This window comes from Chrysemys picta, chromosome 4, assembly GCF_011386835.1.
Source record: "Chrysemys picta bellii isolate R12L10 chromosome 4, ASM1138683v2, whole genome shotgun sequence".
NCBI classification, from domain to species: domain Eukaryota; kingdom Metazoa; phylum Chordata; order Testudines; family Emydidae; genus Chrysemys; species Chrysemys picta.
The window spans coordinates 46261771-46280265 of record NC_088794.1 but is presented as its reverse complement, the minus strand read 5'-3'; the positions used below and the strand labels follow the sequence as shown (position 1 = coordinate 46280265).

The 18495-nt window shown below is 40.3% G+C and overlaps 1 protein-coding gene across 1 annotated transcript in view; it reads left to right on the top strand.

Annotated features, from left to right (window-relative positions):
- TRIM66 (tripartite motif containing 66) overlaps positions 1–18495 on the top strand; it is a 72889-nt gene that overhangs the window by 11467 nt on the left and 42927 nt on the right. Inside the window, exons 2-3 of the mRNA XM_005291724.4 lie at positions 8230–8333; positions 11321–11468. Coding sequence (XP_005291781.3) covers positions 8230–8333; positions 11321–11468 — 252 coding nt within the window. The remainder of the gene's footprint in view (positions 1–8229; positions 8334–11320; positions 11469–18495) is intronic.

The window sequence follows — 18495 nt, the reverse complement described above, 5'->3', positions numbered from 1 at the left end:
AAGAAAACTTTAAAAAGGCCTAAAAGCATCTCAGGAGAGAGCAAAAAAGAAACTGGGAGGAAAATAAGGTGGATCTTGGGTGTGTGCCTTCTAATAACCTATCTCTTATCCTGACCTGCTACTTTGAGAATGTTTCTTGAGTGAAGAAGGGAAAGCAGTTCCAGATGCTAAGCAGAAAGGTCTAGTCACTTTCTTTCATCATCAAATGATACTGTACAGAAAAGGCTGTTGCTAGGGGGTACTATGTATGCACTTCTGCTTAATAACCACCCATTTCCTGAGCTAAGTGACTTTGATTTGTGTACCTTTTGAGGTGACTGTTTATCCAGAGGACAGGTAAGCAAACATGAGTTTCCTTGTTTTGTTATTTATTTAAGAAAACAGTGTTTTAGCAGCAATCTACATTTTAAGTATAAGCTTTGCAGCGAGATTTAGCATAAGCACTTTATATTCATACTCTTGGAGCAGCTGTTACTTGTCTCACTGTTTGTAAAAGTACATACAGGCTATTTGTCCAGCTTGCTTAATTTAATTATGATTAGTTTGGATAACCATTCTATAGTCTATTTTTAATGTCAAGAATATTGTTAGGCTTTTGTAGAATGCATCTGAGGAGTGTGTTGAGCATTTCTACAGTGTACTTTTTATATATATATATATAATCACAAGTGAAGTCCCATTATCTGAACTGAACTCATTCAGCAAGATGCAAATGTTTATCATGAAGGGAAAAAAATCTTAATCATGAATTTCAAGAATAGCCCATGATCTATTAGGGAGATATTTAGCCCATTAGCAATGCATAATGGCAGCTGCCTAAGTGGAAGGATGTCCCCCATACAGTATTGCCATGTATTTAGAATTTTCCAAGTAATTTCTTTTAGTTGTTATTCCTTCTACTCCTGACTTTTCTTGGTATTCTCCACACTGAGGACTTGAGAATTAGAAGCATCTCAGAAGTGTATCTAATAGGAGCTTCAGGTTTGGAGGTCACAGTTACTTAACTCTCATTTAGCCAGATGTTTCAGACATAGTCCAAGACATTTAGATGGTCAGAGTTCTCCCACATTTGAATGCATGTCAGTAATAAAGATCCTAATATCAGGTTTGGTATCTGGGGCCATGTTCTGTGCTGACTCACATTCTGTGCAACTGCACTGACTTCGGTGTCATGGATGGGGTATAAAATCTGGGTACTATAGTGCCTAGTGCTTCAATTTTAGATATCCAGTGTTTTAAATTAGAATAAACTTTCTCTGCATCAAACAATCTGATTGTTCCAAATTTACTAATGACTGCATTTCTCAAAATAAATGAGGCTCCTGGACAGTCACGAGGACCGTGTTATTTTTAAGAGTGGAAAGAGGCTGAAATATTTCTTTAAAACATTAATTCTGACTCCTATAAAAGAGTAAATATTATTTATATTTTGCATTTCCCTGGTCTCTGGCAGATAAGTACAAATTAAAATTCATGTTAACCTGCCTGAGGCCACAAGCACCCCATTAAGTGTAAGTGAATAGATATAATTTCTATTATAAAATATTTGTGCTAACTGCATAATGTAGCAAAAATGCATGATTGCAGTATTAACCCATTTTACAGTATGTGACAGATCTGCATAAAATGGCCCTTGACATGGAAATACTTGAAGCACTGCTTTTGCCAGCCAGCCAATAAAAATTCCAGTGTGTCATGTATAGTTCAGGGTATGCACCACCATGACATCCAAGTGGAATAATGACTTTGGAGGCAGCTGTCATTAAACTCCGTGCATTTTCCCATTTCCAGAAACTGCTCTGCTGACTGACTTTCTTCTGAGTCACTGTGAGAAGCATTCTGTAGCCCTAAGCCGGTGTCTTGCCAACTGTTTAAGGCATGAATACAGTCTAGAACAGTGGCTCTCAACCTATTTACCATTGTGGGCCACATGTGCAGCTCTCTGTGTTATATGGGCCGCATCCACACAATATATATACTACCTATATGGCCCTGAGGACGTCACATGGGCTGCACCTGTTTGCTGCTTTGGCTGCGGGTTGAGAACCACTGGTCTGGAATTTACAGTTTTTACACTGATTGGGCTGCAATATTATGTGTGTAAGGAACTGGTTCAAAGTCTCCAAGGGCCAGATCCAATTCACAGAAAGATTCCCATTGACTAGGATAGTATCAGAGTAGGACCCATGTGTCTTTTAAAAAATTACCTGCAAAGTACACTTTTATTCCAAATTTATTAATCAGTGTTTATTTGCTTCTTCATTCATGTTGTTCCTAAAAAAAAAAAACATGTGGCAGATGACATATAAAGACCTCACATGACATCTTGAAAGCTAGCTCTGAGTCTAGGAACCGCCCATACTGCAATTCACAGGTTTCCCTGCCTACACCAATGATAATGGCCTGTGAGGGCTGTGGTAATGGCATTGTACCCATAGCATAGATTGCATTAGGTATGCTTGTACACCTGTTATATTTGCACATTTCTCTAGAGAGCAGAGTTGTTAATGGTTTACGTAAAAGGTGCACAGAGAAATGTTATTTCTGATAAGCAGGGAAAGATTTCACTGTCACAGATAGGACAATATCAGTTTGACATATTGCCTGGGTACTAAGGCAATTAGCTACAATTGTCATAGATAAATAGATAGAACATGAAATAAGATATTGTAACTAATAGCCAAAATAGCAAAACAAGGACAGTGTTATGGAACTAGGATGTTGTGAAATGTTATATTTTAAATATGTGTGGAAACAGTTATATTTTGTCTTTTAAATTACAATCTTTCTTTAAAGTAGGTATTTAATTTTCAGACAAAACCCGGCCCCAGGCCACGTGAAGAGAATAACTGTGCTTGTAATAGTTCTGTGGAAAGAATGATTAGTAACTGACTTTTGGGTCCATTCTTCCCATGATATAAATGGGAGATTTTCATACAGATGTTCCCACAAACATCAAAAGATGGTACCCTTTATTTCTGATAGCCATTAGTCCTCCTTTAACATTGTATACGGAGAATGTCCTCTGTGTAAAAATATTGATCTGTGATGACGTGTCGTATGTAAACAGGAATAGTAAATGATTAATGGGTGTAGATGTTTACAGAGTAATGTGCAGCACTCATGTTTGCTACAGCATTTGTTGTGGCAAATAAAAGTTCACGTAGAATACATACTCTCACAAACATTCTATATATAATGTTGCCACCACAGAATTCCCCCAGGCATGAAACCCTCCAATGCCCATTTCTTCTGGTTTATGGCTGCTGTCTGGCTTCCAGCAGGCTTCAAGCCCCCAATGACACATCACAGTGGTGCCAGCTGCATGCAAACCCCTCGCTACTGGGATGGTTTGTAACCAGCACAACCTGTGTACACAGGCCTGTATCCCACACCTCTCCATCTATAACTGGAATAGGCCTTATGTAATCACACAGGTAGTGGGAAGGTCTTCCTCCTATTCCATGCAAACACCCAGGACAAAGGCACAGTCTTGCCCTCAATGTGAGCTAAGAAAATAGTACACTATACACGTTTTAAATGTTTTACTTTTATTTCAAGAGCAGAGCCTGTAAAGGAGTCATATAATTTTTATATAGCGAGAACAATTCTTGGCAAGTTCGGTTCTTCTGACAAGAATGCATGAAATTTTAAGTTTTTAAAAAGTTTTATAAATGAAAATGAACTTAATCACAGATCTCACTGAATGATCCACCAATGCACATTTACACACATTGATATTGGAATTTGATTTATCTGCGCAATCTCTGCCAAATTACTTAAACTGCAAAATGCTGTTATGAAAATAACACAAACCCAATCCTGGGAATTTCGTATGCTCAGCACCTTGTAATATCAGGCCTGTGATTAGGCATGTTCATCTGACAAAATGTTGCAGGATTGGGATCCCAAGGACAATTAACACTAAGCAACTGGAAAACATTCAAACCTTAGAGAATCGCTGACACAAATCTAGTTATTCAAGAGTAATGGACAACTTAATATTACATTATTCTACAAGACATTTTCTTTCTAGAATAATATTTTTAGTTAAGAAAGACAGCATGTATAATAACGTCATTCTGGTTTGATGTCATAACTGATCACCAGTCTAAAAACATTACTAAAAACAAAAACTTAAATAAATTTACCTCATTTAGCCCTGGAAAACATTGCCCTCAGTTATTATAAAGTGATTGCTTGAGAAGAGATAGGAGGTGATGATGCCTAGTGCCAAAATTCTATGCTCACTTGAAAGTTAAGGACTAAGATTAAAAAAGATTTATTGGGTTAATGCACCACCCTCATCTCTGAGGAATTAGGTTCAAGTCCATTATAATTCACACATGTATATGATTTTGGTGGTTTCATCGTAGTCAAAAGTGGATTTTTGCCCTTTGAAAAAAAAACAACCCACCATACAGTGTGTCAAGAATGTGAGTCTCCTATTCCAAGAGGCCCATGAGTGAACTGGCTAGGGTTATTATTGATGTGGTGCATTTTCAGAGCTAGGGATAGCTACTTGAATGGCAACGTTGGTTCCCAACATTTGTAATTATTAAAATTCCCATTGGTATACTAGTCAGGAGAGGAACTGAATGATCATTCCTTAGACACTGAGACTTATTAAAAGATCACTGATAGCAGAGTAGAGCAATTTCTTTCTCTCTTCCGGTATTTGTTGTGTTAAGTGCTCTGTCATAGTGAAAAGACCTCTCAGAAACTTGAAACCTGCTTTTGTTTCTGCGGGCAGCTTATTTCCTCCTTTGGCTTGACCTTGATTAGTGGTTGCTATGTAAAACTATTGCAAGGCAGTGTATATTATACCTGTTTCTATATTATGTGTGTTTCTATCTTGAGCAATCGTTCATTGTGCACACAGTCATTCTGAAACTACTTTTATTATTTTCCATAGTGCAGTAGCTGCATATGGTGCTGTACGCTAGGTAAGATGTGTTGAACAGATAACAGAGTCCCTGGCCTGAAGAGCTCATAGTCAAAATGGACAAGTGGATAAAATAGATTGTGTTTCGTAGTGACATCATGCTTAGGGGGATGGAGGCCTGAACAGTGAAGGTGGGCCTTACATGAGCTGCCTAGTCCTCTTACATCACTATACTTCCCCCTCTCTCAGCAAAACTCCCATTGACATCAGAAGTGTAGAATTGGGTCTTTACTATGTTAATAACCACTCTAAATTGCAGTGTAAGAGAAAGCAGCCTGATGTCACCAACGCATCCTATACCTGTGTAGTATGTTTTGCTTTGGAGCACCAAGGCCTAGATTTTCAAAAGTCACTGGTCATTTTGCATACCTAATTTTTTGGATGATCAACCTGAGATCAAGGCCTAATTTTCAAGTGAGGAGTGTACTCTCTGTTCAGAGTGCTATCTGTATGCTATCTAAAATGTTAGTGTGTCAGGAGAAGGAAGGTGATGGATAAAGTGACCAAATTAGGAATATTTATCAAACTGTTTGTAAAGTAGCTAATATTAGTGGCATCAACAAAAATCCAGTGAAGTCAGTGGAAAGACTCCCATTGATTTCACTGAGCTTTGGATCAAGCCCTTGTTCATTACTGGAAACAAGTTTCCCCCTGAGATTTAAAGACTCTTTTTGAGCATCTCAATAGCAAATAAATACCAAACGGAAGTGGAGTGAGATCTTAATGTACTATCTAATCTGTGCTTCTATAATGTGACATTACACTCCATATTCTGTATGGAAATATACTTATGATATGGATATGACATAACTGAGATATACTTTATGCAAGATGGTTCATGTAAGATACCATTGGAAAGGTTATGATTTACTGAATGTGATTATCCAATTTTTATGTATGTATCGTTTCTGTATATAAAGTTAGGAATATGTAACAATTACAACTGGGTGTGTACTGGGAAGACACCCACCAGCCCATCAGATTTGATGAGCCATCAGGAGGAAACAATAAGATTGTGAAGATACTAATCTCTCTCCCTCCTGGGAGGCATCCTGGGATGTAATTGTGACACTACTAGGTGAGGTGGTCCTGACACCTGATACTAATATTACCTGGGACTTCTGGTAACTTTCCACTAAAAGGGGAGGACAGTCAAGTTTGGGAAACAAAGGATTCCCGCATTATGTAAATCTTATTTAAGGGTGGGGAGGAAGGCAAACGGGACTCCTCCTCTCCGTGGCCAATCTGCCCAGGAAGAAGGACTGCTAAAGACACCTGAAGGGAAGGCAAGTGGGGAATCCAGACTGAGATGGGGGTCCAGTCTGAAAAGAAATATAACTGGAACTCTAAGCTACAGAAACTTTGCAACCTGCCTAAAATAATGTTTAGGGTAAGAAATTACATTTTGTAACCTGTTTCTTGAGTATATTGAGCTTAGCTTGCGTATTTTGTTTTATTTGCTCAGTAATCAGCTTTGTTCTGTCTGTTATCTCTTATATTCACTTAAAATTCACCTTTTGTAGTTAATAAACTTATTTCTTGTTTATAATATAACCCAGTTTGTGCAATTCATAATTGTGGGGGAGGTGTAAGTGGCTGTGCATACCTTCCTCCACATTGAGGGAGGAGGTGGATTTCATAATATTCCTTTGGGTCTGCACTCCAAGGGAGGAGGACACCTGAGTGCTGGGACAAGTCCCTTAAAGCTGAGTCTTCCCAGAGCTGATCTCAGCGTCTGTGTCGTTCTGTAGTTGGGTGTGGCCCTGCCTGTGTGTGTGCTAGAGGAGGCTTAAAAGCCTGGCTCAGCAAGACAGGTAAAAAGGGTGCCCAGGCTTTCAGAACAGGCGGGCTCAGTGGTATCTCAGCAGATTAGGTGGCATCTTGAAGGGGGGCAACCCATCACATATAGCTCTTAGCCTGCAGAACCTCTTGTTATATTTGTTTAACTTCCAAGAGTTCTGGTTTTAATGTTGGCTAAAGAACTTTGGATGGGATTTTCAAAGGTGTCTAAGAGAATAAGAAGCACAAGTCCCACTGACTTTCAATGGAATTTGTGTTCCTGTTTTTCTTAGGTGCTTTTGAAAATCTCATCCTTTTGTCCTTTTCAAACTAATATGTGGAATTAAAAAAAATCACATTAACATTCCTGGTCTATTTAGGCAAATAGTTCAGAAAAATATAATACTGGTGATTTAGTTCTTATTAACGTGTCAATAGTATGAGAATTCATAACACAGAATTCTGATATTGTTTTGTATAGAAAATATCAGTGTTCATTTTCCCCTGGAAAAGACAAGACAGTAGCCATCTGAATTTCATGGCAAGAAAGAGCTCTGTCCTACAGCCCCTTACTCACATGAGTTGTTCTACCTGGTGATTTCATAGCAACTACTCCCTTGAATATTAAGACTCCCAAAGTCTTTTTTGTAGAATCATAAAGCTGTCGGGCTGGAAGGGACCTTGAGAGGTCATCAAGCCCAGCCCCTTGCGTTGAGGCAGGACCAAGTGTATCTGGACCATCCCTGTCAGGTGTTTGTCCAGTATGTACTTAAAAACATCCAATGATAGAGATTTCACCATCTACCTCAGAAGCTTATTCCTGAATTTAACCTTATAGTTAGAAAGTTTTTCCCAATATTTAACCTAAATCTCTCTTGCTGCAGATGAAGCCCTTTTCTTCTTGTCCTATTTTCAGTGGCCATGGAGAACAATAGATCACCATCCTCTTTATAACAGCCTTTAAGATATTTGAAGGCTGTTGTCAGGACCCCCATCAGTCTTTCTTTTCTTACACCTAAACATGACCAGTTTTTTTAACCTTTCCTCATAAGTCAGATTTTCTAAAACTTTTATAATTTTTGTTGGTCTCCTTTTGGCTCCCTCTAATTTATCCATCTTTCCTAAAATGTGGTGCCCAGAATTGGACACAGTACTCCAGCTGAGGCCTCACCAGTGGAGAGGAGAATGAAAGGTTGTCCCAAAAGAACAATAGGTAATGTAAGAAAATACTGGTGGATTAACAGTTTTTATCAGAGCTTCAAGAGCTTGTAAGGATTTGAACGCACTCAAATACCACAGTGATAAGTGCAGCATAGAACATAGAACCACAGAGTCACAGTAGTGTTTTGTACTGTCCCAAAACTAGGCAAATGTAATTCGTTAGTTGATGAAGAGTTAAGTTTCCTGGAACTAAGCCTTTTGGTGTGATATCAAAGAACTGTCAGTACTTCAGTGTGGTTTATTTCATTTCCTGATTCATACAGCTGTTCTGTTTCTTTGCTCAGGTATCCTCTCATGCCCTGTGTGCAAACAGACGTGCTTCGCAGGGGATGTAGTTGAAAATTTCTTTCTCAAGGACTTTCCCACAGCAAATCCAGCTATGGCAAGGGTAAGTGGAGGCTGCTAAATAGGCTGCAGCATGAGTCTTTTGAACATCGATAACCAGACCCAAAGTTTATGTCATTTGAGTAGCTTTATATAGCATTGTAATTTCACCGCAGCTCTTCAGTCATCCCCACGGACTGAACATACTGCCTCTAAAGCACTTTTCTCACCCTGTGTGAAGAGCAAGGCATTAAAGTCAGTGGGAGCTTTGACAATGACTTCAGTGCTGCAGGATTGGGCTCTGGGCATGACTATGTGGCAATACAAATCCCTGCTGGTAAGCCCCTAGGTTGGCCCTCGGAGGGAACTATTTCCCTTAACAGTTGTTTTGCATGAAAAAACTTGTCAGTCACCACAGCACTAGCCACAGTGGAGCACAGAAAATGTTGACTTGTTGCAACATCAAACTGAGTAGCACAGAACACAAGTTTCTAGTGGGTAGAATTGTCTTTCAAATAAACCTAACTCTCACTTACCACCAAAGTTAGGTTTCTCAGTGACAAGCTAGGGTTTCACTCTTGAATTATGCTTCATTCATTATAAAAGTAACTCTCAGGTAATAAATGCATCTGATGCATCCAGCAAGATGCTGGACCCCTTTCCCTATGTGTTTCTCAGTATCCTCTGTTCCTTTGTCAGGGCCAGGTAAGCAGTGACAAAGGCTACTCGTTGTAGGGTTGTCTCAAATTGATTACTTCTGTTAAATGATGAGGATATTAGTCTAATAATAATAAATAAAGTTCTTCTGAGTCCTGAGGGAAGTCTCCCAGAACTTTCAGTCTTTCAACAGGATGGGATGGACGTAACTGAGAAGTTGGAGAGATTTTGCCATTCACTATGGCCTTATGTAAACAATATGCCTGGAGACAAAGATGCTTCTCATGTGCCATTTTAAATAGTTGATTTGCAATTTAGTATTTTAGTTATGTATAGTCTTCTCCTAAACTATTTTAATTGTACTGTTTTCACTGTATTTAAGTGTTTGTGCAGCACCAGGGGAATTGTTCTTGTTCATTTCTGCTCTCTCTATCTCACTATACTACCCTTCCTGAATGAGGAAGCAAGACATTGGAAAATTATTATATTGCACTAGAATAAGGAGTTAAAATAGCACTAAATGAATCAAAACTACTTTACAAACTATTGACTCTTTTATTTTATCCTTTTTCTACTGGAATCCAAAGTGTTGCCCGGTGGTTAGAGCTAGGGACTGAGAGCTAGAATTCTTGGGTTCAAATCTCTGAGCCAGATCATGGCCCCATTCCATCTGCTCTGTGCCTCTCTGTCAGTTCTAGGGAGGTATAAAACCAGCTTAAATATCCAGTTAAAGATTCCTCTGACATTGGAGATTCCTTTAGCTGGTTTTACCAGCTTAGGGGACATATCAAGGGTCCAGCCAGAGCACTGCTGCACCCCAGCACTGCCAATGGAATGGTCCTTTGTGGGTTATCAGCCAAAACAACTTATAGAAGCCTTGAGGTTGCTCTAAGTTGTTCTGGAGACTGGCCCCAGGATCCAGTGGGAGAAGAGCATAAAGGCAAACACCATCTTTGCCTCCTGTGTTTTATCTCTGTTCAGCCTTCTGTTGATTATCAAGGCCTCTGAATTGCTCTGAGTCACTTAACTTTCCACATTTTCCCCATCTCTAGAAATACATACCTAACTTATAGAGGGTGTTTTGTGAATTCAATGACTAATGTTTGTAAAGTGCCCTGAGATCTTCAGATGAAAGGTGCTATATATGTGCAATGTATCATTATGTAAACCAGAAGGATCACTTTCACACATACTCTTCAAAGATAATAAGAGCAAAATTTACACAATGCTGCTGCAGTGTTAGAAAGTTCTTATTACACTGAGTTTTCTTAATTATCATAACTCAATTCATCTACCTTCTAGAGAGAGACAGGGTATGAAGGAAATCAAATGAATAAATCTTTTAGTCTCTTCAAAGGCACTGGGATATTTCTTAGATCTCCAGTAAGAAGATTTTTCTTTTCTTCAGTCCCCTAAACTCCGAAGAGCAATTCAAAAAGAAAACAATTCGCACAGGAGTACAGGAATTCTACAGGGGAATGAAGAACCTTCCCAGCATCATTTTAAGATTGTTCCTTTTTTATAAATAGTCTCATCTTATAACAGTGAAGCCTTTATAAAAGGAAAAATAGGAGAAAACCAGGGCCCAATCCTGCTGTCACTGAAGTCAGTGGGAGTTTAGCCAGTGACATCAGCGGGAGCAACATAAGGCCCTCAAATTATGAGGCTGCTAGAAAGACATAAAGGCCAGTATTTTCAGACTTTGGTGTCTAAAGCTGACATCTAGTTCCGTAAAAATGGCCTGATGGGGAGCTGTGGATTCTCATCACCTCTGAAATTCAGGCCTCATAATTAGGTGCCTACATATGGATTTAGGTTCCTAACTTTAGGCAGCTAAATCTGAAAATTATGCCCAAATCTGTTAACTGGCTTGATCAAATTGGACTTGGTAATGTTGCTAAAGGAAATGAGAATTTGGGGTGCAAAAGGAATATAGGATCAAACCCTGCATCTTGGAGCCATTCTGACTTTGGTAGAGATTTCCCGTTGCATTCAGGTGGTAACCAACATGAATGTCACATTTTAGGGGAGCAATTAATGGTGTAAAATCACCAAAGTGATACTCCAAGATCTTGACCATGTCCTGGATACTATAGTGTAACTATTTCTTAAACAAGAGAATATTAGAAAGACATTTAGCTTTGATTTAAACACTTCCAAGGATGATCTTGTTTTCTCTCTTGCGCCAATATAAACCAGGAGTAATGCCATTGATGTCAATGAATTACACTGGTGTAAGAGAGAAAAGAATCAGGGCCAGTTCTCACAGTTATTGGAGTAACCAAACCTCCAAGGTTTTGAATCAGTGTCTTAAATGTAGTAGTTTCTACAAGCTCATTGGAGGAGTTCTACATTTAATTATACTTGTATGAAATTGCACCTTTTTTTTTTCAGAGCTGTTCTGCGTGTAAAGAGAAGAGACCTGCTCACAGTCTGTGTACTAACTGCAATAAGTGGCTGTGCAGCTCATGTACAGAGGAACACAGACATGGCAAGGAAACTGGAGACCATTTCCTGTCTGTCCCCTTGAAGGGCTCTTCAGGTAGAAACATAAACTTTGAAGCTTTGTGTTTTTTGAGTGTGTGGTAATTCAGATGAAAACACTGGACCTCCACAGGGTCTGCACTTTGCATGATTGTGAATAAATGTTACGCCTACAATAAGTGGAGATTTGATAGACAACATTCTACAGCTCCAAAGAGCTGATCTTGCCCCCATCAAAGTCAATACTACCCCACCCCATGGGGAGGATTGGAGCTTGTGTTTCAGGGAGGCACAGTCCCTCCAAAAAGCCCTACCAGTGTGCAGGGATTTTGGAGGCTGTACAATCCTTTAGGATCTTGCAGCCTGATCCCAGAGTGCATGTGTGGACATGGCTCCTCCCTGTTCCCTGTGGGATATGTGCCTCCAGGGACACACCAAAGAAGCAATTGAAGCCAATTGCCCCCTTGCAACACACTGGTGTTTGGTCTGCGGGAGGAAGCGGAAGGCTCTTTCCATCCCCCTGCACACCCGTGCAAGGGCTAGGCATAAACTGATCCTGGACTATTATTCCAGTGTCCATGGATGTCCAGCCACATACCTGAACTCAGGCCTAAGCCTTTTATCCTTGGCTCAGATTGGAGCCTATCACCCAAGCTGGAAACTTTCCTTTTTGCTCTATCCTGAGATAGATTGAATGTGAACGTCCATGGAGTCAAAAGATACCATGTTGGGATGTATGTTGGGCTATGGAAGCAAGTGTGCCCTCATCTCAGAGCATTTGTATCAGAGGAGGTGAACTTTGCTTAGTGGTTCTTCTAATAGATAACTCTCTCATAACCCAACATGTTCCCCTGTGCTATGCGTTCACCGGGAAAAGAAAGCACTTCCACTGGAAATTGAACACCTCGGAACTCTTTAATGCTTCCAGGTTATAAATGCAAATTCTTCCATTCTCATGTCCCATAGTCACAGCCATCCAGGAGAGCCTGATAGGGCTTCTTTCAGTGCTGCTCTTTAATCCAGAAGGATTTTTGATAAAGAATCTAGGGGCTTTTCTATGCACAAAGTTGCTGTGGTTTAACAATTTATTTGTTATTTGCATTGTGGTAGTACCTAGGAGCCCCAGTTATAGATCAAAAACCCAGTATGCTAGGTTCTGAAAAACACAGAACAAGAAGTCCATGCCCCAAAGAACTTAAATGTATGATGGAAAATTGATTAAGTTAAACTGGTGCAAAAGGCTCTGTGGACACTTACATCAGTATAAGCCAGGCTTATTAGAAGTGTGGCTGGTAGAACGGTGCTATCATTAAGGTTACTTGTCACTTTCTATTATAAGACCTTGTATTCAGTTGATTATAACTGTGCCAAACTTTAACCATTCTGGCTGAAATGTTCCATGCTGGGAGTCTGTCTCAAGCTGAATATTTTTGGAAAGTTGAGTCAGTATGGTTCAGCTATTTCCAAGAATGAGGCTAGGGAAAAATACTCTGTTTTGCTATTTAAAAAAATTCTGGCCACCTTTGAGAAGATCTAGCACCTCTGTGATTTGGAGCAGGGACTTCCTTTTGAAAAACATCTCAGTTTGCACATGTTCAGTAGAGATTTCTTAAAGTTTAGAAGCTAAAATTGCTGAAGAGTCTGTGCTCAATGAGCATGCTCATCCCCTCACAGCTCTTACATTTGACTGGGCAATGCTTTTTTTATCCTCACAGAGCAACTGGGTGTTCTCTGGCCCAGGGCTACTGGGTCAAGGCCAGACTTGCCCTGTAATGGTAGGTCCAGGCCATGTTAGGGAGCCTGGCTCTCCTGTGCTTTCCGCTACCTCTCTGCTTGTGCCCAAGCAGCATGAGGGAGGAAGCTGCCTGACAAGAATGCAGAGGGGACAAGTTCTGGACAAAACGGGAGGGGAAAGAAATAGATTGGGGCAAGGAGCCAGGTATTGAGACTGGTATTGAAGATAGGGGTAGGGGAAGAGAGAAACTGGAGGAGAGGAGGAGATTGGGACATGTTGGACAAGGAGACTGGGACAGAGAGACAGGGAGATTGGATGAGTAGGTGGGGGCAGAGGGAGAGACTGGGACTGATTGCACAAGGAGCCTGAGAACCAGTTGAGGGAGGATGGAAGACAGATCTGACAAGGAGTTGGTGTATAGGGGAAGAAGTGGGACTGGCTGGGCAAAGAGATTGGGACTGGAATAAGGCATGGAGATTGGGACCGAGTATGCAAATAGACTGGGACTGATTTGAGGATTTAGGGATGAGGAAGAGACGACTGGGACTGGGGTGAAGGGGTCCATCTTGTGGGTAGTAGACAGAAGAGGCTGTGATCACTGTAGCATGCTTCCCTCCAGAGCCTGGAATGAAACCCAAGATTCCTGAGTCTCATCATTCCTCTGCTTTCAGCAAATATCTGAAATTCACTGGCAGAATCTGTCTCTCGTCCCCCTGTAATGCTTGTCCACATGGAGGATGATGACTTACTATTGCTATCAGTTACTCCAGGGGTCGGCAACGTTTGGCACGCGGCTCACCAGGGTAAGCACCCTGGCGGGCCGGGCCAGTTTTATTTACCTGCTGATGCGGCACGTTCGGCCGATCGCGGCCCCCACTGGCCGCGGTTCGCCGTCCCGGGCCAATGGGGGCGGCGGGAAGCGGTGCGGGCGAGCGATGTGCTGGCCACGGCTTCTCACCGCCCCCATTAGCCCGGGATGGCGAACCGCGGCCAGTGGGGGCCGCGATTGGCCAAACCTGCTGCGTCAGCAGGTAAATAAAACTGGCCCGGCCCGCCAGGGTGCTTACCCTGGCAAGCCGCATGCCAAACGTTGCTGACCCCTGAGTTACTCCATTACCTTAAGTAGTAGAGGTCTTGCAGTGATCTGAAGGTTCCAGCTGTGCTGATGAACCATCTGGCTGTCAATATGAATGTCTGTTTTTTTCTGTTTGCTTTTTTTTAAAGACTTAGGAAATTGCATACAATCTATGTTAAAAGAACATTAAAGTTGCAACGGCAAGTAATCAAACGTTAGGAAGTTGTATTTCACTAAGAAGCTGTTATCTGTGTCAGTTATCATTTGTTGCAGAAATTGGAAGGTGTGTAATGAATGAGGTAGGGGATGGCAGGAAGAGAAAAGATGGCCTCATGGTTTAGGCAGTTGAATGCTACCCTGGAGAATTGGATTCTATACCTGCTTCTGCCACAGAGTTCCTGTGTGATGCTGGTCAAGTCACTTACATCAGACTTTTCACAAGTGGTCACTAATTGTGTATTCCTCATTTTCTGGGTGCATGATTTGAGACTTTGGGGTCTGATTTGTGGAAGTGCTGCATGCTCACAGCTGCAACTGAAATCAATAGGAGCTGTGCTTTGAATATATAAAGTGCTTAAAAAAAGTTAAATCAGGTCCTAGGTAACTCAACTTGACACCCAAAATTAGTGGACCCTTTGGACCTTAATTTCTCTGTTTCTCAGTTGCCCATGTGTAAAGTGGAGATAATACCCTCTCATCTCACCAGAGTGTTGTGAAGATAAATTAATTAATATTTATGAAGCTCTCCAATACTATATTAATGACCACCATAGAAATGGCCATGAGGAAATTAATGATTCTGTCTTCAGAGAAGGGTTTGAATAGCATGCAGTAAATAAGGCCTGGGGCCACACATTGAACAATGAGGATAAACAAAAAATAGAAAAGGTGCTCATTAAGTGAGTACTGTCCCTTGTGTGCAGTGAAGGAAGCAGTGGTCCTGTGGAAAAACTAGTGTGATGTGATATATAATTAAAGCCTGTATCAATGCATATACACAAGGGGGCCTAAGTAAGGTTGCACATCAATGTTAATTCTGGCATTTCCTAACTTTTGAATTTTTGACTTTGCAACTTAATATTTTTAATGCAGTTTTGTGTGTGTAGCCCAGTATCCTGTCTTCTATCAGTGGCCAATGCCAGATGCTTCAGAGGGAATGAACAGAACAGGGCACTTTCATCCCCTGATTCATCCCATGTCATCCAGTCCCATATTCTGGTAGTCAGAGGTTTAGGGACACCAGAGCATGGGATTGAATCCATGACCATTTTATCTAATAGCCATTGATGGACCTATGTTCCATGAATTTATCTAATTCTTTTTTTTTTTTAACTCATTTATATTTTTGGCCTTCACAACAACCACTGGCAATGAGTTCCACAGGTTGACTGTGCGTTGTGTGAAAAAATACTTGCTTTTATTTGTTTTAAACCTGCTGCCTAATAATTTTGGTGGGTGACCCTTGGTGCTTGTGTTATGTGAAAGGATAAATAACACTTTCTTATTCACTTTCTCCACATCATTCATGATTTTATAGACTTATATTAGATCCCACCCTAGTCATCTCTTTTCTGAGCTGAATAGTTCCAGTCTTTTTAATTTCTCTTCAAGTGGAGGCTGTTCCATACCCCTAATCATTTTTGTTGCCCTTCTCTGTACTTTTTCTAATTCTAATATATTTTTTAGAAGGGGTGACCAAAACTGCACGCAGTATTCAGGATGTGGGTGTACCATGTATTATATAGTGGCATTATGATATTTTCTGTCTTCTTATCTCTTTTCTAATGGTTCCTAACATTGTTAGCTTTTTTGACTGCCACTGCACTTTGAGAAGATGTTTTCATAGAACTATACACAACAACTAGAAGATCTCTTTCTGTCTTGATAACAGCTAATTTAGACTCCACCATTTTGTGTGTGTAGTTGGGATTATATTTTCCAGTATGCACTATTTTGCATTTATCAACGTTGAATTTCATCTGCCATTTTGTTGCCCAGTCACTCAGTTTTGTGAGATCCTTTTGTAACTCTTTGCAGTCAGGTTTGAATAACTATCTTGAGTAATTTTGTATCATCAGCAAACTTTGCCACCTCAATGCGTATCCCTTTTTTTTCAAATCATTTATCAATCTGTTGAATAGCGCAAGTCCCAGTACAGATCTTTGGGGGATGCCGTTATTTACCTTCTCCACTGGGAAAAGTGACCATTTATTCCTACCCATTTTTTCCTATCTTTAAACCAGTTACTGATCCATGGGAGGATCTTCCCTCTTATCCCATGACTGCCTGCTTTGCTTAAGAGCCATTGTTGAGGAACCATGTCAAAGGCTTTCTGAAAGTCCAAATATACTACATCCATTGGATCACCCTTGTCCACATGTTTGTTTGACCACCTCAAAAAATTCTAATAGATTGGTGAGGTGTGATTTTTCTTTACAAAAGCCATGTTGACTTTTTCCCAGCGATATCATCTTAATTTATCTAATCTTCTGCTCTTTGCTATAGCTTCAACCAGTTTGCCTGGTACCGAAGTTAAGGCTTACCAGCCTGTAAGTGTCAGGATTGCATCTGAAGCCTTTTAAAAAAAATCATTGTTATGTTAGCTATCCACCAGTTGTCTGGTACAGAGGCTGATTTAAGTCATAGGTTACATGCCACAGTTAGTAATTCTGCAATTTCATATTTGAGTTCCTTCAGAACACTTAGGTGAATACCAAGTGGTCCTGGTGACTTATTACTGTTTAATTTATCAGTTTGTTCCAAAACCTTCTCTATTGACACCTCAATCTGGGATAGTTCCTCAGATTTGTCACCTAAAAAGAAAGACTCAGGTTTGGGACTCTCCCTCACATCCTCTGCAGAGTAAACTGATGCAAAGAATTCATTTAATTTCTCCACGATGGTCTTGTCTTCCTTGGGCGCTCCTTTAAAACCCTGATCATCCAGTGCCCTGATCATCCAAGTGGCTTCTTGCTTCTGATGTACTTACAAAAACTAAACAGCAATTTAATTTAATAAAAACACAATAAGTACCTTGAGTGCCTGGACTTAAATGGTGCAGTATCCTCATTTAAGTCCAAGCACTCCAGTTCACCCATCTTAATATTTTTGTTAAGTTAAGTTTCTTTTATATGGGGACTTTTATTGTTTTATATTTTCTCAGTTGGGATAATCTGAGTACACAGATATGAGTAAATAATTTATTACCAAAGTGTGTCTTAAATTTTTTTTTTAATTTTCTACTAAGGATAAGCATAAAAGTGCTGAATACATGGACAGAATAATTTTACTTTCAGGTCTGTTCTTTTGATTCTCAGGGTACCTTTTTTGTTTTCATTAAATTTTGTGTGAGGCTTACCAGTTTACACTGTTGACAAACAATGGTCAGAAAACCAACCTGTGGTTTATTTGTGCTACAAGTCCTTTAGATGCAAATTCCAGGCTTTAACTAAAAACTGTTCTTACCATTTTACTCTTACCCCCACACACAGCTAAAACAGAAAAAAATGGGAAAATGATTGTTTTTAAATCTACAAAAGGAGCAATTCATAGCTTGGTTAATAGGACATCAATCAGGGATGTAAAGCTGATGTGCAGTTCAGTAACTCATTTGTTACCAGATACATCTTTCCAGGAGCTCATGTCATCAATGCTTTGGGCTATCTGTTAAGTACTGGATAGAACTGAAGACGCTGGATTAGAGCTATGAAGCCCTGAATGGCCGGAAACATACATACCGGAAAGACTGCCTCCTTCCCTGTTCTATAGTGCCACAGTTTTGCTCAATGGAGATGTCTGTACTGGAGACTCACTGGTATAGGAGAGGTTGCTGCTGGCCGGGCATTTGCTGTGAGGGCTGCTAAGCTTTGGAACTCATTGAATTCCCTCCTCTGACCTTCAGGGCATGCTGTGAGGCATTTGGTTTTCTCTAGCTGGGAGGGGATTGGAAGGCTGTGTTGGGTGATCTTCCAGGTATTTTTTGCTGCTGTGTTACTGTTAGTAGGTTTGGCTATGTTAATTAAGGGTTAAATGGGGGAAGGTTACAGGAGTGGTCTGTTTCATAGTTGTATAGCTATTTGTCAGGGTATACCTAAAGCAAAGGATGGGCACTCATTTTTAATGGCTATGTGTATAAATCCAAATAATTAGTTTTTCTCCTTTTTTTTCTTCCTGTTAGCATTTGTACACAGTTGGTTCGCATCGGTGTTTTCCTGTTAGCTGACCCGTTTATGGAATTTCCAACACCAGTGTGAGGGCCTGGCTGTAACATTGCTG